General features: G+C 48.4%; 1 protein-coding gene across 1 annotated transcript; it reads right to left on the bottom strand.

The window, feature by feature from the left end:
* Positions 1 to 57: 57 nt before the first annotated feature.
* SLC5A9 (solute carrier family 5 member 9) lies at positions 58 to 25,120 on the bottom strand. The gene is made up of 14 exons (XM_077182489.1): positions 25,099 to 25,120; positions 21,174 to 21,245; positions 19,335 to 19,439; positions 16,846 to 17,010; positions 14,211 to 14,316; positions 13,554 to 13,634; positions 12,601 to 12,806; positions 11,644 to 11,779; positions 10,691 to 10,798; positions 10,370 to 10,520; positions 9,157 to 9,325; positions 8,416 to 8,631; positions 2,160 to 2,301; positions 58 to 569 (listed from the first exon to the last, which is right to left on the bottom strand). The coding sequence occupies exons 2-14, from the start codon at positions 21,186 to 21,188 to the stop codon at positions 361 to 363; spliced, it is 1,809 nt and encodes a 602-aa protein (XP_077038604.1). The 5' UTR covers positions 21,189 to 21,245; positions 25,099 to 25,120; the 3' UTR covers positions 58 to 360.
* Positions 25,121 to 25,539: the final 419 nt, after the last annotated feature.

Here is a 25,539-nt window from a genome sequence, read left to right as displayed (position 1 = left end):
AGGTCAAGATGTTTTGAGACAACTTTGCTTTATTTCAATCAAACCTCTCAGACTTCCCCTCCCCAATCATTCTTTTCCCTTTTGTTTCACTTCAGTGCTTCAAAGTAGTAGTGAAGTCAGAAGAGCTTACCCATGAAATGTGCTCCTGATTTGTCCCACATGCTATCCCATTCATCCCCTGCATCCCAGCTGTGACCAGTGCTGAGTTTTGGTCCCCTCTCATGGAGAAGCTGAGCCCCACAATCATTCCCAGCAAGCAGTGCCTCCAGGGAAGGGCTGTGCTGCTCTGTCACCTGATGGATGCTCCCAGCTTGGACAGGAAGGTGAGAGCAACCAGAGCCACGCCAGTCCTGACCCAGCTCAGCCAAAATACGCCCAGAGGAAGATGTTGGTGGCCATCAGGAGAATGGCACTGATGTCACACACAATCTTCCACTGGGGCTTCTCCTCGATGCTGGTGAGCCTGTGCTCCAGGGCTGCTCTCTCCTCCGGGGACAGCGTGGGCGTGGGGCTGGTGGGCAGACCACAGAACCACATGTACACCATTTTCCACCAGGGACGTTTGGCTGCTGCAAGAAAGAGACCAAAACCTGCCTGTTGGAATCTGCTGGGACTCTTCCTTCCCTTCTCCCAGCTTTTTGGAGGTGCCTTGGCCAGTCTGGAGTGGGGCTTGAGAGGGACCTTGTGTGGGAGATGCAAGGGGATGGAAAGAAGGGGAAAGGAAAACGAAAATGAAAAAGGAAAAGGGGAAAAGGAGGAGGAGAAGGAGAAGAAAGAAAAGGGAAAAGGAAAAGAGGAGAAGAAGGAGAAGGAGAAGAAAGAAAGGAAAAAGGGAAAAAGGGGAAAAGGAAAAGGAAAAGGAAAAGGAAAAGGAAAAGGAAAAGGAAAAGGAAAAGGAAAAGGAAAAGGAAAAGGAAAAGCCAAACTTCTCTCTAGACCATGTACAGCACAGCCTGATTGCAGTGAGTTGATTGCACCACTCGCTCATTAGTTAATTAACAAACCTCTTCCCCCTCCTCCCCACCCCACATTCTGCTTTTTAAAATTCCTGACAGCATGATGGTCCATTTAGAGATATCCCAGCTTGTTTATTACACATGGCATGCCAGGTGAAGTGTGTGTTTTAATTTTCAGTCCTCTGCTGTGTGTATTTCACTCGCTGTTCTTTCCAAATATAACCTTTTTTGAAATACAGGATGTTATAGGGCCTTGAAAAAAGGTGTTACCCAGAAAAAAAAACCCTCATTAAACTGTCAACTGCTGTGTTTCACATTTCCTTCCTCATTTCTGCTAATTACCAAAATACCAAGGTATTTGTTTATAAAAACGTGGGCTAGTAAAGTGAACTAGGAATTGATAAGAAATAAGAAGTAAGGCTGAATTACTGCATTCAACTTAAACCCAGATTTACTCTATTGGGGAAGAAAAAAATCAAAGGATTTGTTTGGATGTTCACTTCCATTTAGCTTGGCTGTGATTGGTTCCAGTGTCCTTTGGACTGACCAGCAAATGGCAGAAGTGAAGAAATATTGTTTGTGTCTTTATTCTGAGGTTCCTGCTCTGTAACCTTCAAAAGTTAAGCTCAAAACCAGAAAGTTGCATTTTTAATAGATTTGCAGAGTAAAGCTCTGTCCACTCTGAAAATAACTAGCCTATGCAGCATCTCCTGCTACTGTTCTGTCCCCTGACAACTCCTTAATTTCACTTTGCTCTGCTTTCCTTCCTATTAAATACCTCTGGTAGGACACAGAGCTATTTAAGGTCTGAGTTTTAACCATGGCTTGCATCCTAAGGGAAGATGCAAAGATCCTGTTGGCATCATGGAAATGAGAAAAGTGAGGCCTGTGGGTTCATTGTAGGGCATCCACAAAGTGCACATCTGCTCCCAGGGTCTCCTGGTCCTCTCAGACTGTGCTGCTATTTTGGAGCTCTTTTTTTCAGGTATCTCAGCTCTTCTGAGCCAGTCAGAGGGATGTGATATTGAGGTGTGTTGGGAGGACCAAGAACCCCAACACTTGCATTTGTCACATCCTTAAAATTGCAAATGCAAGCTCCAGAGAATGGACCAGGCGGCCCCTCATGAATTTGGGGATGTTTATGTGGTCCTGGCTGTGCACTCCCAGGCACCTGAGTGTGTTTGTGCACAGACAGAGCCCTACCTGCCTCCTCCTTGCCATCTGAAGCTGCAGCTTCCACCAGGTCCTTGTCATTCTGTTCCGGGTCAGTCTGTGCTGCTTCACTGTTTTCCAGGATTATGGCAGGTGCTTTTTTGTGCCTGGTCCACCACATGAGGCCATCCAGCTGCAAAGTGGAACAGAGAGAAAGTGCTCACTGCCTGCCTGTCCCAGTGTGGCCACCCAGACATCTCCCTCCTTGGGGGACACAGGTCCAAGGCTGTCGCAGACATCTTTCTGTGAAAATCTTTTCTTAGGATTTTTTCTCTTCTGAGAAGCTGAGAGGCCTCAGAAGTTGAATGTAAACAATGGTTATCTGCTGCTGTGGAATGCAACAGGTGGATCTGGGACTGGTCTCCTGTGGATGTTCACATTTACTGACCAGTCACAGCAGAGCTGGCTCTCTCTCTGTCTGAGCTACAGATCTTTGTTATTCATTCTTTTCTATTCTATTCTTAACTAGCTTCTGAAGAAACCTTTTCTTCTATTTTTTTAGTATAGCTATAATGTAATATATATATATATATATAATGAAATAATAAATCAAGCCTTCTGAACATAGAGTCAACATTCTCATCTCTTGCCTCATCCCTGTGAACACTGTCACACAAGGTGATGCTGAGGCCTCTTGGGGGTGATCTCCCAATTTCCCTCCCTTCCTTCCCTGGGTAAGAAGGCTGGCACCATCCAGCCAGAGTTGAAAAGCTGAGAAAAAATGTGAAATAATCTTGTTTCTCTCCTTCCATTTTTTAAAAGAACTTGTTCCATCCCTGTCTCTGAGGATTAACCCTTTAGCAGACATTGGAGAAGCAGGTTCCTATTTGCAAGGCCCATGTGATTGATCTCAAACACTGATGGTCTGCTTCCAGAATGGCAGCCCTCCAACAGGGAAAGGTAATAAAGCCAAATAAATAAAAGTAAATCAAAGAAGAAGCCAAGACACCCTCTCTGGATACAGTCAGTCCCAGACAGCTGTTGTGCCCTCAGAAGATTTTTTTTAAATTCCAGAATTCTCTGATGGGCCAATACAAGACCTTGCCTGTCTCTGCAGAAAGCCAGAAAGGATGATCAGTCTGCTTTACAAATGCCCAGGTTCTGAAACTCTTATCCCAGAGCAAGCCTGAAAATCTCCCTGGAGCACAGGGAGTGCACAGGAGCCATCGATCCTGCAAACCTCAGTGGCCCTTTGGCAGCTCTGGGGGGGCCACACATCCCAGGGCTCAGAGATCTGGGCTTAAGCCAGGCCTGGGGCTGGCCTTGGCATGCCCAGGATCTCTGTGGCTCTTCCTGACCCCTGTCCTGGCTCATCCCTCCCTCCCAAAGGCAGCTCCAGCCTGGCAGGGGGCACAGGGGACAGGGCAGGGCAGGCACAGTCACACACAGGCCCCAGGAGCAGCTGCCTCCCTGCTCTGCCTGTGTGTGGAAATGAACCTCCCCAATGGGTCACTCACAAAGTAACACAAGTTCAATTTCTGAATTTTGCACACACCAATCCAGGCAGAAGCTTTCAGCTGACACAGAATGTTGCATAATTTCCAGAAGATTTATAGCTTTATTTAAATCATTTTCAACCAAGATGAGCATTGGGCAGGGCTAATCTTTCTTGTCATGAAGTGCTAAATTGCTTTGATTTGATGATCCTCATCTTTCTCAGGCATGCTTTTTTTTTTTTTTTTAATCATTTAGGAAATGTCACTGGAACATAGTAAAGTTTTAGGGTTCTAAAGGATTTCCAAAACTTTTTTCCTTTTCTCTCCACACATGAGGGAGCCTCATGGCATCACCCCACTGACCCACCCAGGAGCTGGTGCCTCTGCCATGGCCAATAAAGCAAACCACCACCCTAGAGAGCTCCTGGTGACACCACAGCACCCTGCAGCAGTGAGCTGGGGTGGGTTTGGGCTGAATGCACCCCTTGAGATCCCCTCTCTGCTCTGTGGGGCACAGCAGCAGCTCTGTGGGGCTGGCAGGGCTTGCCTGGCACAGCCTCCCAAGGGATGGGCAGGGGAGGCAGGTGGTGGCAGTGCCTGGAGCAAGCAGGACAATGCTTCACTCTGAATTGCCCACAGGGAGCTGTGCCAGCTTTACTGACTGGGACCTTGGAAGTGCTGCCTGAGGCCACCCTGTCCAAGGGCAGGGGAGCAGGAGGGAGCCCTGTGCTGGGTCCTGGGGAGCCCTGTGGCTCTGCCCCCCTCTGCAGAGTCACCCTGGGCACTGCTGGGGGAGCCCTGTGTCCCCCCTTAGTTTGCTCCTGCCAGCACCCACAGAGCTGAGCATGGCTCAGTGCCACCAAGGGACGCTGGGGATCTCCAGCTGCAGCACCTCAGGGCTCTCAGAGCCACCAAGGGATGCTGGGGATCTCCAGCTGCAGCACCCACAGAGCTCTCAGAGCTCTCAGTGCCACCAAGGGACGCTGGGGATCTCCAGCTGCAGCACCCACAGAGCTCTCAGTGCCACCAAGGGATGCTGGGGATCTCCAGCTGCAGCACCCACAGAGCTCTCAGATCTCTCAGTGCCACCAAGGGATGCTGGGGATCCCCAGCTGCAGCACCCACAGAGCTCTCAGTGCCACCAAGGGATGCTGGGGAGCTCCAGCTGCAGCACCCACAGAGCTCTCAGAGCCACCAAGGGATGCTGGGGATCTCCAGCTGCAGCACCCACAGAGCTCTCAGTGCCACCAAGGGATGCTGGAGAGCTCCAGCTGCAGCACCCACAGAGCTCTCAGTGCCACCAAGGGATGCTGGGGAGCTCCAGCTGCAGCACCTCAGGGCTCTCAGGGTGGGCTCAGAGCAGCCCAGGGGGGCTTGGTGCTCCTCTTGGTGCTCCTCTTGGTGCTCCTCCTTGGTGCTCCTCCTTGGTGCTCCTCCTTGGTGCTCCTCCTAAGCTGTGCACCAAGAGGAGCCAATAGAGCCGTGCCCCAGGACACAGGGAGAGCATCCCAGTCCCAGAGCACAGCAGGTGGAATTGCCAATCCATCAGCCTGTCTGGGTGAGCCCTGAGCCCTGGGGAGCTGGTGCAGCACTCAGTGCTTTGTGGGCTGCTCCCCTCCCTTTTCTCCCTCACAGTCTCCTTGGGCAAGGGAGTTTGCAAGAACTCAGCAAAGTTTTCCTTTTGTTGTTTGTAAACTAGAATAAATCCTTCTGTTCCAAAATGCCATCTGGCACCTGACAGTTGTGTTTCAGCTTCACAGTCTCAAATTTAATTGTAAGCTCTTTTGCAGGGCTTTCAAGGACGGCGTGACACAATATGGACTACCTACAATGAAGACATATGAACTCTGGAGCATACCAAACAAATTCCTTGCATACTTGTTTTCCAGCACAGCATCAATCACCACAGGGATGGGAGAGTGTCCAAAACAGCAGGAGAAAATGCTACAGCTTGCAGTTCTCAGATTGTAATTCATTTAAAGCCAGGAACATTAGCTGTACCACTCTAACATCAGATACAAATCTCTTTTCTCCTTTTGCCCATTTACTATCTCAAAAGCATTGAGATTCAATATTTAAAGTTGTCCAGTGTAGATCCTCAGCTGGTGCAAAGTGACATAACTGTGCTCAACAGCTGTTCCTGGTCTTTGAAGGCAATGGAGCTGTGGTGATTTACATCTGCTGAGGTATGATCTATCACTGTATTTCCTAGCTTTGTCTTTGCTGCCTTGTTTTTCTACTCTTTTTGCTTGACAAAACAAATGACACAATTCCTAGCTCTTGTGCCGTGCCTTTCATCATTCCATCCCCAAGCACTGCAGTAAAGGATGAGCAGAACCAGCCCCATGTGAGCCTTAGGGGAGAAACACCCGAGGCTCAGGAAGGGAACTGATGGACCAGGAAGCTGCAGAGCTCCACAGGGCCTTGTGCAGGATACCCAGCACAGCATCCCCCTCCCAGCACTGCCACAGGGACACTCAGGCCCTTCACCACAGCTTTGCCCATTGCATGCCGAGTCAATAATGGCCAAACACAAAGGCCAGGTGCCACTCTCTACCCAGACAGGCAGAGCCTGGCACATCCACCCTGATCTCCACCTCCTGCCCTTCCTTCCCCAAACACTTCTGTCCCTGAGCCAGCACAGCCACACACTCACTGGACATGAGGGGGAGAAACCCTGAGAAACCATGTCACCAGAAGTGATGGTCCAAACCCACACTGCTCATCTCTAGGGAAAAACCCAGGGTGAATCTGACCCAGGAAAATGAAAAATTTTGGTCTCAGTGCTACCCACCCAGATTCCTGCCAGACAGGCAGAAACCCAGCAGTGTGGTCTCCTACTTCAGCTAAACCCCACGCCTTCCTTTGGCTGTTCTCTGAGGAGCAAGGGCAGACCTTTCCTGTTGAAACTGAGGGTAAATAGTAGAAACTGAATGCAATCAGACAAATAGGAATGGGGACAGGCTCTCCCATTCCTACTGAGCTGTGGAAAGAGGGAATGAGCTACTGCTTAGTGGCACAAATTTCCAGGCAGTTCATCCCATTTTCCTGGTGATGGGAAGATACTGAGGGGCAGGGGGCACGTGGGGTGGTCATCACAAATACCAGATGATGGATCTGGGTCTCTGTGTCCAGCCTTTCACTGCCACAGCCTGTATCATTAATTCTCATTCATTTTCTACAACAGAATCTCTTGCACAGGGGGCAAGCACTGAGCTCAGCACTATGTGGGGTCCATGGCATACCAAAAGGCTATCCTGAACATCTCTATTGAGAACATTTAGCCCAAAAAGCCCAGCTGATGTTAGCTCCTGGCCAGTGCTGCCCTTCAGCAAGCTCTCCTCCCTCCCTGGCCACCTCCCACCCTTTGTTCCTCTGGGATAACTGCACACAGCTGCTGCAGACAGAATCCTGCCCTCCCTGACCATACCCCTGGCTCTTTGAAGGATGTGTTAAATAAGGTCACTTACATCCAGCACCTATAAACTCACACGTTTCAGTAGAAATACCACTGAAAATCTCCCCTGGGGAATCTAAGATTGGAACCTCTCTTTCTCTAATTCTTTTATAGTGGGGTCCATGCTGAAAAGCCCCTCCTGGAAGATGCTTGAAATGTTTCCCTGCCTCTGAGGTCAGACTAAAAAGCCTGGAGGTGCTGGGGCCAGTTTCTCCATCTCCTGAACTGCTGGTTTGCTGCTCACTGTTCACCAGTGCTGTGTTAATGCATCTTATCTTGCTGTTGCTGTGGGCAGGGAGCTCTGCACATGTTTAGCTATCACAGGTCAGATGATAAGTGGGAACTCATTAAACCACAGTAATTAATTGCTGGCAACCATCTGGCCACCCCTGAGCAGTCATGAACAACGTAAGCAGCAGAACTAATGGTGCCTCCTTGCCAGTATTTCTCTCTCCCATGTGGATCCTCTGATAGCTAATAAAAGCTGAGAGTTTATCTCCAAGCAGACACAAAGCCAGCCTCTCTCCCCCCTCCCCTCCCCTATCTGAGCACCTGCTTTCATGTAATCTTCAGGAGCAGGGTCTCTTTGACACCTATAACATTCCATCAAACATCCATGGAGCTGGTTAATGCTTTACAAGTTATGAGGAAGCAACAGATTGATGCCATCACAGCATTTTCTCTCTCATGCAGTTAGGCAGGAAAAAATAGGTCTTTTTAATCTATCCAGTAACCTTTGCTGAGAGGTAGGTGGTAGTTTTGTTATATTGGCAGCTGCTTTAAAACTTGGGACTGGGAAGAGTTGCTTGAAGGTTTTATTATATAAAACCTCCCAACTCTGCACCATTTTAATGTGCTAAGTAAAAGAAAGTTGTGCTTCCCTCAAAGTTATTAAATTTAATTGAGATCACATTGGGACAAAATGTTATTTTCCTAAATGCCCATGTTGCAAAAGATATTAATCTTGTTTGCCTGCAAGATTGATGCTGGCTCTGCTGAAGCAGGCTAGATGCTACAATTAGATATATTTAATTCCTCCTCAGCAGTGCTCTGTAATGTGATTTCATCTCCTTCCCCTTCTTCTTTTCTTCCTCTAGCAGTTATGATGGGCTGTGGTGTCTGCCCAGCTCTGGGCACAGCATGGGAACTCACACTCAATTTGAAGCACTCATGCTCAGCAGCATTAACACTCTGTGATCTGGGGGACAGGGAGAGCTGAGCAGCAAGGGCTTCTTGGCAGCACATGCATCACACACCATTTCCTGGCCGTGCAGGAGCAGGGAAGGGCAGATCCCAGGGAATTTGGGTATCCAAACAGGGGCTCTGGGGAAAGGGCGTGGCTGCAGTCACTCACCTTTTCTTCAGGGATGGGTGGGGTGCAGAGGCTGACCAGGAGGATGGCAATGGAAGTGAGGACAAAGAGGATGAGGGCAAAGTAGAGGTAGTGCACGTCCTTCAGCACAGCTGGCCTCCTGTCCTCCTCCCCACAGGACGGGGCACTGTAACTGAACTCCAGGATCATCCGAACCACACCAGCAACAAAGCCAACCATGAGGCCCCAGAAAGCACCCTGAGAAAAGGCAAACGCAGAGAAAAGGTCACTGCAAGTTTCCTCTGGTTGTGGTTTTCCCTCCCCTCTCCCTCTTTCCCCAGACTTTTTATGCCTGATAGAAATCCACACTGAGGTGCATCAAAGGAGAATTTTTTCAGGTGAAAACCCTCATTTTCTCTCACTGTCCTTGAGCATGGAGCACACAGAGCACAAACAATGCAAGAATCTCCTCCTAACAACACTCCTCCAATGAGCCTTTGACACATCATCCCTAAATGGCAGAACAACTTCCCTTTCATGCTTTCAAATGGGACTGCCAAAAAGTCCCACTTGCAGTGACTTCTTAGAAGCAAACCCACACCCACTGGAGCCTGGGCTAAGATCCTGGGCTAATGCATGCCAGGAAAGGCTGCCTGATTGTCACTCTTGAGCTGGACTGACTGAGTTTAACCAGTCTCAAAGGCTAAGTGCTGAGGGAAGAGATACCTCTTTATTTTATCAAATTAAACACATGTATCAATTGGTTGTTGGCACTTCACTTACAGGCTCATTCACCCTCTTGCAGAAGATTGCCAGGATAAAGAGGGCTGCAATTGGTGGGCTCAGATAGCTGCCTATGGACTGAATGTAGTCAAAGAGCTTCCCACTGTTGGCCGACTGAACCATTGGGATCCAGAGAATGCTGACAACCACAAGGATGAGGGTGAAGACTCTGAAAGAGAAGGATAAAATCGTATTAACTCTGTAGGTGGATTTGCAGCAAAACACGCTCCCAGTTGTTCTTGGAATTTTCTAAGAAAAAATCCACAGATCGCTATCAAGAGTCTTTCCTTGTGTACACAGGAAAAGAGAAAATTGTTCTCCCAATGTGAGCCTGGTGTGACATGGTCTTCAATGACCTTGCTCTTGGACATGACAGGAAGAGGGAGCTGGTAGCTTGTGGAAGCAATCTTTCTGCCAGCTTTCCAAGCAGGTAATGTGCTCAGTCCCTTGCCTTTGCCAAATTCCAACTCGTTTCCTACTTATTAAAATTGTGTTTGGGGTCTCGGGTGAATATTGAAACCTCCCTCTGCCTTTGCACTGTGTGCCACAGAGGTTTGCCCATAGTGCTGAGCAAAAGGGACTCATCCTCTGCCCACTCTGCCATGGTGAAGTGTGAGTTTGCCTGCAGCCTTCAGCTATGGCTCAGCAGAGTTTAGACCTTAATGCTCATGACTGGAGAGCAAAACCTCCACACTGAATGCAGCCTGAATTCCCCTGTCTGGAGGAGAACTTTATATGCCCCTGATAGAACACAGCACCAAAGCTCATCTGCAAAGGACACTACAACTTATCACAGAGACAGAAAGCTGGGAGACTCAGCTCTGCACTTTACCCTGAAGAAAAAAGAAAAAAAAATAAAAGTAATTGCAACATATCACTCCTGTCTGATGCAAAAATAACATTTTTATAGACCTCTGGTGACAATGACTCAAGAGCACTTTTGGCTTTTCTAAAAGTTACGTTTAAAGCAGTTTTTATAATAAGTTTAGAGAGAAGAGAGGCAATTATCTGCTTAGCTCAGTGGAACACTCAGAGTTTCTCCTTGACCAGGCCTATCCAAGATGAAGCTGGAAAACACAACGCTCTTTCCCAGGCTGTCCTCCTGCTCTGTATTGCAGGCACCAGATTTTCTCCGTGAGCCCAGCCTGGAGGATGCAAAAGCTGCTATCAGAAGAGATGGTGAGAGGAACAAGACATAAATAAATGCAAGGACCTGCCCACAATCATCAGCTCCTGCTCGGAGGCCTGCCTGCGGACCCGCTGCCAGATGTCCAGCACGAAGAGGGTGCTGCTGCTGTTGAAAACAGAGGTGAGGGAGCTCATCAGGGCTGCCATCATCACTGCAATCATCAAACCCCGGAGCCCTGCAGGAGACAAACACAGAAGGGGAATCAGGGCTGGGCCTCCAAGCACTGTTTTTTCCATCCTGCTCTCTGGTAAGATTTCCACATCCTTCGGATGGGTAAGGGCAGCCTGATCCCCCCACCCCATGAAGAGCCTGGCCCAAGCCCAGCCCCACGAGGGTGTTCCTCACCATCAGGCATGAGTTCAATGACCAGTTTGGGGTAGGCAATGTTGGAACAACCCACAGCAGCTCCACAGATCCTCTTGCAGACCTCTGGGTCCACACAGGCCACTTCATCTGGGGAACACAGGGAAACAACAGGGAGTCAGTGCAAACCCCACTGCACATCAAGGGAACAAATCCTGATGCCTTGTGCAGTTTCATATAAATTCAGAGGTGGAATACAGCTACAATGAGTGGAGCTGGAAAATGCTTTATATCATATAATAGAGGTGAAACTTTGAGATGACATTTTGAAATTCTGTTCAGGATACAGCTGAATCTCTCCTGGGTGTTGCATAACTGTAATCCTTGATGATTTGTCACTTGTGGGAACTGGACTGTTTCCATGAACCTGTCAGCTGGGTTCCCAGGGATGCTGGAGGCTCACTCACTGCTATTTAGGAAATCTGGGAAATAAGCTCTTTCCTCTGGGAGTGGTCCTTCTAACCAAGTTATTCTTCCTGGAAAGAGGAAGGCTCTGGAGAAACCAGCAGTGAGAGCTCCTTGGGATATAAGGGAGGCTCGTTTAGCCTAATCCACCAGGACCTAAATGAGTTTGTGTGGGAGGTTGCTAAAACTCTCCAAGATACTGAATGGATGTAATCCATAGGATCTGAAGGACAACCTCAGTGCTCTATGAATTTAATTTCACTGACTCCCTCCAGATAGATGAATGCAGTGTCCACAGCATGGGGTTATATGGCCCCAATGGCAAAGTATGTCCCTTATGGCTACTCCTGGGGATTTCTGCCACTGTGGGAGAACTGGAGATGGAGGGAGGGCTTGGGAACACCATGGTGCAACAGGAACCTCTATGAACATGCCTGCAGGACAGCAGTTTCTGAGCTGCACAAGTGCTGTGTGGGATTAGTGGTCACAGCAGGATGGAGCCCCGTGTCAAGGAAGATGGGAAGGCCTACCTGGGAAAAGAGCTCTGCTGATCATTCCTGGCATGACAAGGAAAAACACAGGGAAGAGTTTCAGATATCCTGCAAACACTGATCCACCTTTGGCATGGGAGAGGTTCTTGGCAGAGAGAGACCTCTGGACCATCACCTGCAAACAGTGCAGAAAGGGAGCAGAGAATGAAAGAGCAGCACAGCAGAGAGAGCAGGATCCATTCCCTCTGTCTCTCCTTCTCAGGGATGACTTTCAGCCCACAGGATCCCAGTGTGTTTTGCATGCCAAGGACAACTTTCCCACCTCACTGACTGCAGCCTGCTGCCACCACTCAGAGCTCAGTCCACAGGCTACAGGAGAGGGCAGCGTGGAAATTTCCTTTACAGGAATAATTTCACCCTTGACTGAAATGAAGCCACCTTGAGGGCTGGAGACAGCAGCTGTGTGGCAGCAAGAGACACAGGATGAAGCAGACTGTGGGTGTTTTGGTAAAAAGCTCAGTGGTGGGGTTTCATAATTGTCCCATCTGAAAGTACAGAAGCACAGTGTCTCGAGAAACACACTCAGCTTTCCCTGTTTGTAGCTTGAAAAGGAATAAGGGACATGAGACATCTGGGAATATGAATGAAGGAATATTGTCTGGAGGTCCACTCAAGGTCACGGCACAGCCAGCTCCAGATTCACATTTTTATATCCTCGTCATGATAACTGCATGAAGACTCCCAGTACTCACCAGCCCACAGTGGGATAAAGATGGATGAAAACAACCTGTTCTCACTGCACTAAGAAGTGCATAAAATTAGCAGCTTGCTGAGAAGGTGGAAGGAGTGAGACATTCTGGTCTAGACCAGTAAAAAAAGTAGCAGCTCCTGCACACTGAGGCACAGTGATTTTTCAGCTTACAGATCCACAGACTGAGGAGTGGACTAAAAATAACACTGTGGTGGTTTGTCTGCTGAGGGAAAGGTCTTATTTACCTGGTCAGTGCACCAGCACCAAAGAGCCACCACTGTGAGACCAAATACAAGGCCAGGCCAGGGAAGGTCTCCTGTGATGGGATCCCTGAACAAATGAAAGGCATCCGCACGTGGGAGGTGGCAGTCTGTGTTTGGGACTGTGATCTTTGGTATTGCTGTGCTGTATTTCTCCTTAAGTCCTTCATACCAGCCAACTTTTTCAAATCCTGTAAAGAAAATGCCAGTGATTTAAGGGCTGTTGCATCATGCAAAGTTATTATCTAATCTGAGTCTCGTGATTACTTTTCTTTTATCTTCCTCTTATCTCCTTTACTTTTCATTCCACCCTTGCTTTTTGCAGTCAAAGTTTCTGCAGAAGTCAGCTGGATTTTGCCCAGAGTCCTTGTGGTTTAAACAATACATTCTGGAAGAGGATCAATGCAGGAAAGCCTCCATGATCCTAATCCCTGCAATGTCATCAGCATCTAGTTTTTACTTATACACCTTCCAAAAGCTAGAGCAGGAAAGTATAACATGAAAAAAAGATATACCTAGTTTAGATCTTTCTGTTTGCCAAGAAGGCTTAAAACAAAGACTGATGGTGGTCATTTCCTTGTTGCTGTTTATTTTTTTATAACTCTCAGTTGCACCCATATGAACTCCCAAAGTCAACAGTGGAAATCAGCAGGGCTACTCTGAATTGATATGGGCTTAATGAGAGCTAAATTTGGCTCTGAGAATGCGATGTTCCAAAGTTCTTTGGCAACTCCAGTGAGGTGAAGATATCCAGAGCCTCACCTCCATACAGTTAGCAAGGATGAAGATAGTATGATGGCTTGGAGAATGAGACTCGTGCTGGCACCACTTCTGTGAGCAGATCAAATTCATTTCTGCACCACACATGAAAGGGCAAGGCACCTGCTAAGGTCTAGTGGCCTTGGGAGCACTAAAGTGCCACTGCAGGTTCCCCTTACCTATGAACATGAGGACCAAAGCTCCCAGCACCATGATCAGGGTCTGCAGCACGTCTGTGTAAATCACAGCAGTCAAACCCCCTGCCAGGAGAAGCAGAGACAGCAGTCAGTGTGTCACCATGCACAGGTGACACAGGGAAACAGGCACTTCACCTGGAATAAAAGCTTTCTTTAGCCCCAGCCCTGGCATTTCAGGACAGACCCACTGGGAGAAGCTGGCGCTGAGCTGCTCCTCTGGAGCCCACAGCTGTCACAAGCCCTCCCATGAGGAACAGTGTGGAAGGTTTTCCATGTTCATGGGAGGACTCAGAGGCAGCTCAGCATCTTAACAGCTAAAGTTGCTAATTTTGCAGGAAGGGAACAAAATAGCAAATACGGGCAGTGGTAACTTCCTGCACAGAGGGAGCCCAGAGCCTTGTGCGGTGTTAGAAAATCCTCTAAAAACAGTGATGCTTCCCCTGTACCTCCTTCCCATGGACCAAGAGGGGAAGAGTCAAAGATCTCCAACAGCTGAGAGTAACAAGGCAGGTACTACCAGCAACTGGGGCAATGTCTTCCTCAGACCAGAACCTGAACACTCTTTCCCCTCTGTAGGAAATGGGAAACTTATATCCTAAGTTCCAGTTTATGATGTGTTCTTCAAAACCAGCTATTTACCAGCTATGGTGTAGACAGCAGTCACTGCTAGCAGGACCACAGTGGACAAGTAGAGGTTCCAGCCCAAAGCAGTTTGGATGAACAATGCTCCAGCAAAAATGTCTGTCTGGAATAAAAAAACCAAGGGCAGTCTGGCGTTAGCAGTGCTTCGTGCAAGGGAAATCTAATAAAGCAGCCTGCAGCCCTCTGCGGCTGGAAGCACTGACAGGGGAGGACACCACCAAGGTGAACTGGAAGGGGAGGAGAAGAGCTGTTGGGACTCTTGGCTCTGAACCTTGTTTTGCTGTAAGGAAAAACTTTCCTCCAGGTCAGAGTTTTCAGGATTTGGGAGAGCAGCAGGGTGAAAATGAAGGTGCTACGCCAAGGGACTAAAAAGAAATCAAAAGAAAGATCATCTTGAGGCATAGAATCCTGGCTGGCACTGAGAAGGACTGGTGTAAGCTGTCACTTCTTTTGGTGACTGAGAACACATCCCTGGATAGCAGAGCCCATGTGTCCACAGGCAGACACAGGAGGGAAGGAGGGGGAGATAGCAGAGACCTTTTCTTCCCAGGGCTGCCTCTAGAGTGGCCTCATGGTCCAGAGACACTTCCTCTTGAAGGACTCCTAAAGAGTCACTGATGTCTTGTACCATGATTGGTTTATCTGAGAAGGTCAACAGGTGGTTTTTCTGTTCATGCAGTTCAGCACATTAGAGTGACTCCAGAAAAACAGGTTATACCTGCTGAGGACCTCACTAGAAATACAGAAAGTCCCATCCGCTGTGTTTTGTTTGGACCTTCTGGCAGAGTGACACCAGAAACCGGGTGAAACCTGGAATTACACAGATAACATCATTCCAAATTGCAGAAGGTGATATGGGAGATGTTTATGTTGGGAAGGTAAGGTAGAAGGACACCTGTGACTCTGGTATGGGGTGAGATACAGGTGAAGACCCTTACCAAGGAAGGCAGAAGGGATGGGGCAAGAATTCCATTTGCTATATCTGAAATGAGCACTCTAAAAGCAAAGAGCCCTGACCTCTGTGGGCCTGAGACATGACAGGCACGGCCAGCACTCCACAGGAATCCTTTCCCCTTCTGGGGTTTGGCTTCCCAGCAGGAAACACCACCACCTCTGTAGCCGTGCAGGATCAGCCCTCTGACAACACTGTTTATTGAGATCTCTGTTTTCTTTGCAAGCCAAGAAGACTCTGCAGTGCCCTGGTTGTTGACCTACGTTTGGGCAGCAAGCACAGGGAGAAAAATCCTTCTTGTAACCAAGTGCCTGCTGTCCAGCCAGCCGCTAAATGAGCTCTCCACAAACAATAGCTGTGCTTAATAGAAAGCACCTGTCATGGCCATAAAGTGCCCCAGCCACATCCATCAGCCACGCGTGAATTGGCTGCGCAGAGGAGAAACCAGTGGGATGAAACAGCACTGATGGGGGCCAGGGTCCTGCTCTGAAAAGCACTGGCAAATGCTGCTCTGCTGAAGGTCACTCTGAAAGACAGCTCTGTTTCATACCTTGTCTGCGTGGCTGTGCTCACTCTGGGCTGCTGCAGGAGAGAGCTGCTATTTATCCCTCACAGGTAAAGAGGCTTTAAGTGCCTTTTCGCAAGGCCTCGCTCACTCTGTCACCCAGGGCTGTGCTCTGGTCCCACAGAGCAAAGCTGGAGGCAGTGGTGACAGCAGTGGGTGACATGACCAAGAGCTGCCCATCAGAGGGGGAAATCTATCCCACACTCCCAGCCTGGAGCTCCTCTCAATGCCCCTCCCAGGAGCTGAGGCATAATGAGCCTGGGAGAAGGACCTTGAAGCCACATGAGTGTTTTATCTCCAGTCAGTGTCTCCCAAGGCAATTTGACATCTGAATTTTTCAGAAGGGTCTAGTGAAAGCTGGCTTGTACTGACCTTGGGATAATCAGCTGGAGACAAAGGACTGACATCTTCAGTGCCTGTAATGGACTCTCAAATACACTCCTCTCCCTCCAAGGGCATAGGTAGTTCTTAGTAAATATCTGAGCACAGTTTTGTTTCTTTGTGAATGGCATTTAAAAGGGGGAAATACCCAATATACCCAGTACACTGGGATTTGGTTACCAGCAGGGTACAATGCTACAAGCAATTCAGAAAAGATGCTGCATTTTTTCTTAAGCCAGAACCTACCTCCCTTTTCACTGTACCCTTTTTGTGCAACACAAGTGAGAAAGAGAGAGGAACAACCATAAAATACCTAATGCTGAAATCTCAACTACAAGAACAACAGCAGGTTTATGATAGTTTAAGAGAATTTCATCTCTACAAGATGCAGCCAGCCAGATTTTCACATGGGGTAATGCAGCCCTTCCTCTATCTCTGATGCCTAAGGTTTGATGTGATAGAAGAGGAAAAGCAGGCAGACAGCCCACGGTACTTACACTGTTTAGCAATTAGTTGCACATCCCTGTAAAGTTCTCAGTGTGCATTGCTGTTTAATGAGGGCTCTGTCTCTCTCTTAGGAAAGGTCTCCATGATCAATACAGAGGCAAGGGCAGCACACTAACACACTGCAGCTGCTCCTGGGAGTGGAGCTGCTCCTTTGAGCAGCCCTGCCTTGCACCCGGATGCGCTCTCCCTGCCCTAGACACGAGGGGGGTGTTCAGATGGACACATACCGATATCCTGGTGAATATGTAGAGAATCAGGGACAGCACAGACGTGTAGATTTGCAGCCTTTGCCCTCCAAACCTCTTCTTCAGGTACTCAGGCAGGGTGACAACTCCTGCTGCGATGTAAACTGGCACAAAGATCCAGCCCAGAGCCAGCAGTGGCCAGATGGCCTGTTAAGGAGACAGAGAATAAAGGCACAGGACTCAACACATGGGAACAGCTCTCCCCCCTGTTCTGGCAGTAGCCATCCTAAGAAAGCAGAAAGGTACAGTGCCATGTGATGTATTTGAGTGTCACTGTCATATTTTCTGAAAAATCCCTTCACCAGGATTTCTTCTCCAGGGAAGCTGAGAAGCCTCAGAGAAAAATGAAAACAATCATTATCTGATTGCTTCTCCTGTGATTTGCTGCTTTTGGAATTTCCTTTGGAATGTGGTTTGGACATTGTTTACCAACCACATTGGTTTCATGTGAATTGTCTTAACCTAATGACCAATCACTGTCAAGCTGTGTTGGACTCTGAGGAGAGAGTCACGAGTTTTTCATTATTATCTTCTAGCCTTCTGTCTGTATCCTTTCTCTATTCTTTTGTATAGTATTCTTTAATATAATATAATATCATAAAATAATAAATTATAAAATAATTTATATTATTATAATTTATATATTTAAATAATAAAATAATATATTAAAAATAATAAATTAGCCTTCTAAGAACATGGAGTCAGATTCATCTTTCCTCCCCATGATGGGGAACCCCAAAAATACCACATTTGAGAAGCAGACTGAGTTTTTCTCCCTGCTCAGAAGATGAGCCAGCAGCTGGAGGAATTATTACAATTCAGCCAAATGCTTTTGAAGATCTCCTCCTAAGGCCTGTATTTCTCTCTGTCATGGGTGTCCCCTTCCTCTTCCCTCCCCTGGTCTTTTGAGCAAGGTGGTGTATTCTGTTGCTCTGGTTCTCTGAAAGATGATGGTGTATTTGGTGGCCTTTAAAACCACTGATGCTGTGGCAGTGAAGAGTTAAGTGATTCAGAGCAGGATGGGAGCATCTGTTTGTTGCTCGATTAGCAAGTGATGAGGCTGAGGCAGCAGACTGTCCCTGCGGAGCATAAAAATAAGCAACAGCAAGATTCTGCTGGGATGTTCTCCTTGCAGGCTGGTGCAGATGTGCTTCTGTCACTGGTAGATAAAGAGGCACTTTAGTTGCTTTGTCACAGGTGAAGAGTCTTTTGGAAAGTGTAAAGGCATTCCTCATGTATTTCTTCTCTAATTCCCAGCAAAAGCCCAAACAGGCTTGAAGGTACATGAAAGCCATGGGATCATCAAACCCCACCTCCTGGTGGTCTCCAGCCATTATCTTTCATCCTTACATTTATTTTGATCAGTTATTTAAGTTTTCAGAAAAAAACCTGATCCCTGTGAGCAGAGATTGTGACTGATTGAGAGCAGCCATGGCTCCTGCAGTGGCAGGAGAAAGATGCCAGTGGCTGTGGTGAAAGATGCTCCTATGATCCCTCCAGCTGAATGATGTCCCATGGCACAGGGAGGCAGTAATGGCATATGTAAATTCTCTTTCCAATCTGAAATAAATCAATCTGAACTCATGAAGTTAGATTTGCCCTGAAACACAATCTTGTCTTCATGAGCTTCTAAAGTGACTTGAATAAATTTCCTTTGAGAACAACAATATTATGTCCTACGTGCACCAGGCTGAACAGCCTCTGTTTTCTTCACAAAGGATTTAAAGGTGACTTAAAAGGTCTAGAAAAAAACATTGCAGTCAATACATACCGCAGGAGAGAGCTTTTGGTGAGCCCTGCCTGTGCTTGGCACTGCCAACACTCTCTGCTGAGGTAGGCAAGGGATTCAGTTAGATGAGTGATGCTTCTTGTGAGGCTGGCACTAATCTCACTCCTCATCAGCTGAGAAATTTCATTAGCACCACACACCAAGGGCCTGGTTTTCATGCTCTTGTGTGTGCTGTCAGTGGCAATTTTCCAGGCCACTTCAACAGGGCACAATGAGTCCTGCCTTCACACCCAGATGTTCACCCCAGAGGTGCCACCTTTTGGCAGCTGCCAGGTGAAGAGAGTGTTGCTGATTTTCATGGATTTACAGTGAATACAGGAGCACATGCTGCATCTTTTTGCTTTTTTTTTTTTCCAGCTCCTTGCACCCAGAATCCTGTGATTATCCAAGTACCTTTGCAGCATCCATTACCTTTTATTTTAATCTTCACAAGTGCAGAATAAAGCTTAAAAATAAGGCTGTGCACCACTGGGAAGGCCAAAGAGCTAATAATCCCAGTGAATTCCACTTAAACTAAAATAAAGATCTCATGTTTCCGAGGCTGTCGGAATGTCTGCCGGCTTCTCTCCTGAGAGCTGAGCACTTGTTGCTGCTGGTACCGTTGAACACCTGATTTTGGAGGGAAACCCCCAGTCCCTGTGTAAGCAGTGACATCTCTGTTGGCAGCAGAGCTGGCACTCACATTCCACTCAAAGCCCCCGACGGCGATGCCCCCGGCTGCCGCCGTGCCCGCCAGGCCGATGAAGGAACCGCTGCCCACGTCGGTCGACATCAGGGAGGCTCCAATCTGGAACACAGGGCACAGGGATGGAACTGAGACACCCACCTGGAGGGACTTCTCTGTCAACCCAAGCATTTCCTCCCCCCATAGAGTCTCTTTCCCCAGGGTGTCATCTCCCTGTGGTTAGGCAGATGGGTGCTGATGCAGAGTTGGGTTTTCCTTCAGCTCTCCTCACCTCACCTACATTTTGGTATGGTAAAGCACATCCCTGCTCCCTTCCACTGCCCCCACTCCGGTGCAAAGCTTAATCTCACAATCAGGGCTCACTTTGCCAGTGGTTCTGAGAAGCACTCCTGTTACAGGGGCACAGCAGAGGGAGGGCACCACAGATTTCTCAGTGTCCATGAAATGTGGTGGATTTCTCCATTCCCTTGTTAGGCAGCCAGCAAGGTGCCATCTCTGACCTTGCTGACCCTTGCTCTGCCTCCACATGTCTTGCAATTCAATATCAGGTCTTAGCTGAGGCCTTGTAATGCACAGCTGAAACCTGTCACTCTGATAAAAACAATAATAAAATACAGATAAGCCAGTCATGTACTCAAGGTGAAGGCCACGAGGAGCTGAGCCTGCAGGAGAGCTGCAGAGGTGGAATCAGCTCTGACAAACAAATCTGAGAAGTGAACAGCATTAGAGGTTGCTCTAAACCTAAGAGTTCAGAAGAGCTGAATGTACCAAACACCCTCTTCAGCCACCTGTAGTTGGAGCCAAAAGCAGTGACAATGTTTTGGGATTTGTTTGGGAGATTTTTTAAATAGAAAAAAAAAAACCCAGATATCTTGTTTAAAAGAACAAGATTGAGGAAAAAATATTCAACTTTAGTATCTTTTAATTTTCCCCCTCCTAATTAGAGAAAACTATCAAGCTAAGCTTTTGCATTAAATGTCACTTGGCTGAGGCAGAAGTTTAAAGAACTTTTAAGAAATGACAGATTTTAGAGAGGTGTATGTGTCTCTGGTGGAAGAGGCTGAAAATCTAGCCTAGTGAATTTATGGGAAATGCACAGCCAAAGGAAAAAAAAGAAAAACCTGTTTTGGTTGAGAAGTGCATTCCGTTACTCACGACTCACTGAAGAGATATATGGTTCTAGAGTCTGGCATTGGCTGAGAAGAATCTTTATTCCTGTGGCATTTTTATTTCTTTCCAACTCTAAATTATCTTTATATGTACCTTTCACTCCCAAGAAAAGGCGCCTTCAATAGATTATTTTTTCCTTCATAGTGAAGATTTATACTTCAGTGGTTTGAAGTTTATATCCTGTACATTGTTAGTCAATAAACTCAACTCTGCTCTAAATAGCAAGGGCTCAAAGTCCTGAGATTAGGGATTATTTTTGATTTAGTGCTTAAATGCTCTTTACTGGATAACACATTCCTAGATTACCTAATGCTCTTTTGACTTGGGAACATCAGTGGAGAGTTCAAGCCAAGAAGTTTCCAACCCAGGTAGGCAGCCAGCATTCCCCAACTTTCATCAGTGGGAACTTTTTATTGCTGACTTTAAGCAGAGAGACTGAGATATGGAAAACCCTGAAGGTGCTGAGCTACCCTTTTGGCCTGGCAGCTCCATGCTGCAGCCCACTGGCAAAGATGAGTGGGATGATTCCTTATGGATCCTTCATCTGTGCCCTTCATCTCAAGACTACAGTCAGAACATGTAAAGGCTGGGTCTCCTCACCAGACCTGCTCTCACACCTGGAATTGCTTTCAAACCATGAGAAACAGAGGGAAGCATTTCACTCACAGGCCACCAAGACATGGATCTTCCAGCCAGGAAATATCCTCCAACAGTGCCCCGGCTCGCTCGTACTGATGACTGGAAGCACAGGAAAAAGAACAGGAAAAAATGTTTTTCTCCATTCACCCTCCTTGAGTCAGACCAAGCCTGGAGAATCCTCAGTGTCTGGCCTCAGCACCAGCTCCAAAATAGTTTTATGGATCTGTTAGGTATGCCAGGCTTCACACACTGCTTCTGCCCCTTTTTGTGCAGGCTTCTGACAGTCGTGCTGTGGAAAGAAGCTGCTTGTACCTGTTTAATGACTTCTCCCTGAACATAGCAACTGGGAGAGAAAAAACAGTTCAGCCAAGCAGAACACAGTAGGGGTCTGTGACAGAGGCCATTGCCAAACAACACGAACAAATCATTAGCAACAATCTTTCCAAAGTTTTTAAGGTCCCATTTTAGTCTTCTCCAGCACAACCTTGGCTTTTCTTTTGCCTCCTGCATGTCCACACCCAGATGTGAGACTGCTCTGAGCCAAGCATCATTCCCAGAACAACCTCCAGGGAGTGATCCCACAGTTGTCCCCGGCTGGGGTGGAAGTCAAGGCTCACAGAAGGATTCCTGCCACCCCCAAATTTGCTCCATAGGCACTGGGATAATTTGTGCAGAGGATGCCATTTGCAGGCAAACCCCTTTGTACCCAGGAGGAGTGCAGGGAGCATCAAAGCCTCTCTGGCTCTGGCAGACCCAAACCAGGCCCCTCAGGGACTCACCCATATCCCCACAGCGAGGATAAAGACGAAGTACAGAACCACCACGATGATGTCTGCCACTGCAAAGGCTGCTGCTGCCTTGTCCCCTGGCAGCCCAGGCAGCTCTGTGGTGGCTGTGCTCTGCTGGCTCATGGCTCTGAGCAAACTGATGGTTTGCTCCCTCACGATGGACTGAAATGCACATTGGCCTTCATCGTTTCCCTTGTAATAATTAACAGGGTCAAGAATGTGTGAGTGGGGAGCAGAGGCCAGGCAGACTGTGACATTTTTCAGCAGGAGCTTGGTCTCCATGGATCATCAGAGAGGGCCACCACACAGCTCTGTGCTGTGAGGATTCCTCCCATTCCCCCTCATGTCCATTTACCAGTGGTTCTTTCTCCTGCCCATTTACCCATTGGTGATACCCACTGGGATGTAGGAAATGGTTCTGCTTTGAGGTCTGCCTGGACAAGGCTTGTGCCCCTCAGCCAGCTCTGGAATGGCTCTGCCAGCCCCAGTAGGACCCTTGTGTCCCGGGACATGGGCAGGAAGGAGGAGAGGGCTGGACCCTGTGACATATCCAACTGTGCACCCAGGTCCTCAGCAGGGACATTTCTCATCCTGGTTTGCAGACAAGGTGGGCACCCTCCTTGTCCAGCACGAGCCCCCTGAAACAGGGGAGGGGGTCACACCAAACCTCTCCTCCTTTGCAGGGACAGCTTTGGGAGGATCATTAAAGGTTCTTACTGGGGCTGGCAGAGCCCTTCCAGAGTCTTCTCCAGGCAGATCCCAGACTCAAAGCAGAACCATCTCCTACATCCCCCAACCTCACCCTCTGTGGTCCCTCACCCCATGACATATCACATGGGACATTTTAAACTTAGGTGAGCTGTGCTTGATCTTGGTTTCAAGGGAGGCATCAGAACCTCTCTCTCTCACTTTGTTTTATTCCCCTCTCTCCCAGATTTTTCTTGCAAATGCTGGCTACCGACCTGCTCATTAATTGCACAGCTAACATGAAGCCCACATCCACCCCTGCTCCCCAGTCTGAGGCTCCCTGGGAGCAGTGCCTCCCTGTAGGCTCATTATCCACAAGAGGCTTTTCAAAATTGAAATGTTTCAACAAGCTGAAGTACAGTTACCAGAAATTAAATATCTGGAAGCCTAAATCCCCTGGTATAAACAGGCAGCTCTCCCTGCACAGAGCTGATTGACACTCACCCACACACTTCTCCCTCTTAACACCTCAGCACCTGAAAGCAAAAGACACTTGCCTAATCCTGGCATGCATTAAATACCTGCCCAAGAAGCAAACAGTGTCTCCAGTCTTCCCAAACCAGGAATGCTCCTCCACATGGGAAGCCCAAACTCCAGGTATCTGCCTGACCTAGCCCTTCACCCCACCTTCCCACACTGCTGTATCTGCAGCAACCAACACTTGGAAACACTTGAAAGGTTTCACCCCAGGCCAGCAAATACATCCAATAAGCCATTCCCAACAGCCATGAGCTTCCATGAGTCCATTGGACACACTGGAATGACACAGGCTTATGGCAGCAGGATGTCGCCAGGTGTTATTACACAGCCTGGACCATCCCAAGCTGCAGTGGCCAGCCCAGTTGCTGGGCAGGATTGCAGCAGCTGCACCTCAAGCATGGACACACCTTGAGTGCATTTGTGGCAATGCTTTCCTCGCTGCTCCATCCTGTTCAGGCAGGAGCTGCTCTGCTCCCCACTCCCAGGACAAGCTGCAGAGGAGTTCTCCTCCCTAGGGATGTGACCACTGTCCCTGCCCACAGCCAAGGCAATGACACATCCTGCTGTTGTGTGGCTCCCTTGCTGCAGCATGCCCTGGGCAAGAGGCAGGTGCACAGTGCAGGGTCCCAGCAGCAGGGCAGTGCTTATCTCCTGCCCCATGCACTGCTGTGTCAGCACTGGGGGCCCTGCATGCCCAGGAGATGTGGTGCTCCTTGCCCTGGGTGCAGATGTGGGAGCTCACATGCTCAGGAGACAATAAAAATTCATCACAGCTGACAAACAAGCAGCCTTGGAGTGAAAGATATGTCAGCAGCAAAAGCCCAGCATGCGTGATCTGGCAGATCTCTGCTGATTCTGAGGGTGGCAAACTCTGTCTCCCACTTCTCTCCAGGGACCTCAAGTGTGCAGGTCACCTGCTGCAGCAAACCCACCCTCCCCAGCTGGCAGAGGGCTCAGAGCCTCCTGGCCACACAGGCAATGCTGAATTTTGCTTGCCCAAAGTGAAGGAATGAGTTGGTTTCTGTTACTGTGTTGGTGGAAGTGCTGGGCATGATGGAGAGGGGCAAGCCAGTGAGCACAGGGGACAAAGCCTTCCCCACAGTGTGCCATCCATGGCAGGATCACCTGGCAGAGGTGCTGGCTGCATTCATGGGGCAATTCCTCAGAGAGCTGAAGAATACAGATTTTCATCCTTTCCCCATTCCTCCCTTTCTGAGACATCACTCCTGTACCTTCCAAAAACCATTCCTCCTCTCTCCAGGACTCACCTCCTGGTGCAAGCCTGGCTTTATGCAGTGTTTTTGTTGTCTTGGTGAAGGCTGAGAGCAGGCCTATCAAACAGGGGGCAGAAGACATCCCTAAAGCTCACACGGGGCCACCTTGTCTCCCTCCTTGCCAGAGACAGCCCCATTGTCACCAAGCCCAGCATCCACGGCTTCTCCCAGCCCTGCTGTGGTGCCCAGCAGAGGTGTGGGGCAGGCTCCAGAGCTGCAGCAGCCCTGTAAAACCCACACTTTCAGCAGCAGCAGACCCTGCAGCACAGTCAATACACTCTCCTCTCCTTGCAGCAGAGCTGACAGGATGTTTAGTGTCCCCTTGTGGGGTGTTCACCCTCACTCCTGTCACAGAGGCTGGGAATGAGCCCTTCAGGGACTGGAAATTGTAAGTGGCGTTTCAAAGAGTGCAGCTGAGAAAAAAATAAAAAGGTGCTGAAGATCAAGTGTTTCTGGGGCAAAGGATGGTTGGTGGAGTGACAGGCAATTATTTTCACAAATGTTAATGAATAAATGGACTTCCTCTTCATTACCAAGCCACTTCACAGTCATCTGCAAATAGTTCCAATGACAATTAGTGAATTTCTAAATGGATTGAGAAATTGGTTTATACACAGATACCGATGCAACGAGGTGAGGTGACAGCCCAGCCTCACTCCTTACCTTTCCTCCTGGGGGATTTTCCTGTGTGCTGAATGGGTGAGGCGTTCAGCTCACCATTATTTTCTTCTCAGCTCTTTCTCGGGGGAACGACTCTTGAATGAAATCCAGCAGTTTAATTTTGGTGTGATATGAATGGGCTTTGAATGTATTTAATGTTTAAAGGCAGCTATTCAGCTCGGAGCCTGCTCCGGAGGAGCAGCGGGAAGCAGAGCCGACCCCGGGAATTGCAGCGGTGCTACCGCAGCTCTTTTCTTCCCTCTGCAGGCCGCACTCTGATTTTCACTCCGGGACTGTCCCATAAACCTGGAGGTAGTCAGTCCATCACTTCGAGACTCCTTGAATACACTAATTTTGTTTGTTTGTTTCACCGCGGTGAGTCAGGGACCCCTGTGCCGAGGCAGGGATAAAATGCCATGCAGAAGAGCCAGGGAAGGATTCGGT

Source organism: Agelaius phoeniceus, chromosome 8 (genome assembly GCF_051311805.1).
Source record: "Agelaius phoeniceus isolate bAgePho1 chromosome 8, bAgePho1.hap1, whole genome shotgun sequence".
NCBI classification, from domain to species: Eukaryota; Metazoa; Chordata; class Aves; order Passeriformes; family Icteridae; genus Agelaius; species Agelaius phoeniceus.
The sequence above is the reverse complement of the archived record's forward strand: the minus strand, read 5'-3'. Positions and strand labels throughout refer to the sequence as shown.

Coding starts and splice junctions, on each gene's coding strand:
- SLC5A9 (XM_077182489.1), bottom strand. Junction 12,807..13,553: donor TTTGGTCCTCATGTTCATAG/GTAAGGGGAACC, acceptor TTTTCTTTACAG/GATTTGAAAAAGTTGGCTGG. Junction 2,302..8,415: donor CACCCATCCCTGAAGAAAAG/GTGAGTGACTGC, acceptor TCCACTTTGCAG/CTGGATGGCCTCATGTGGTG.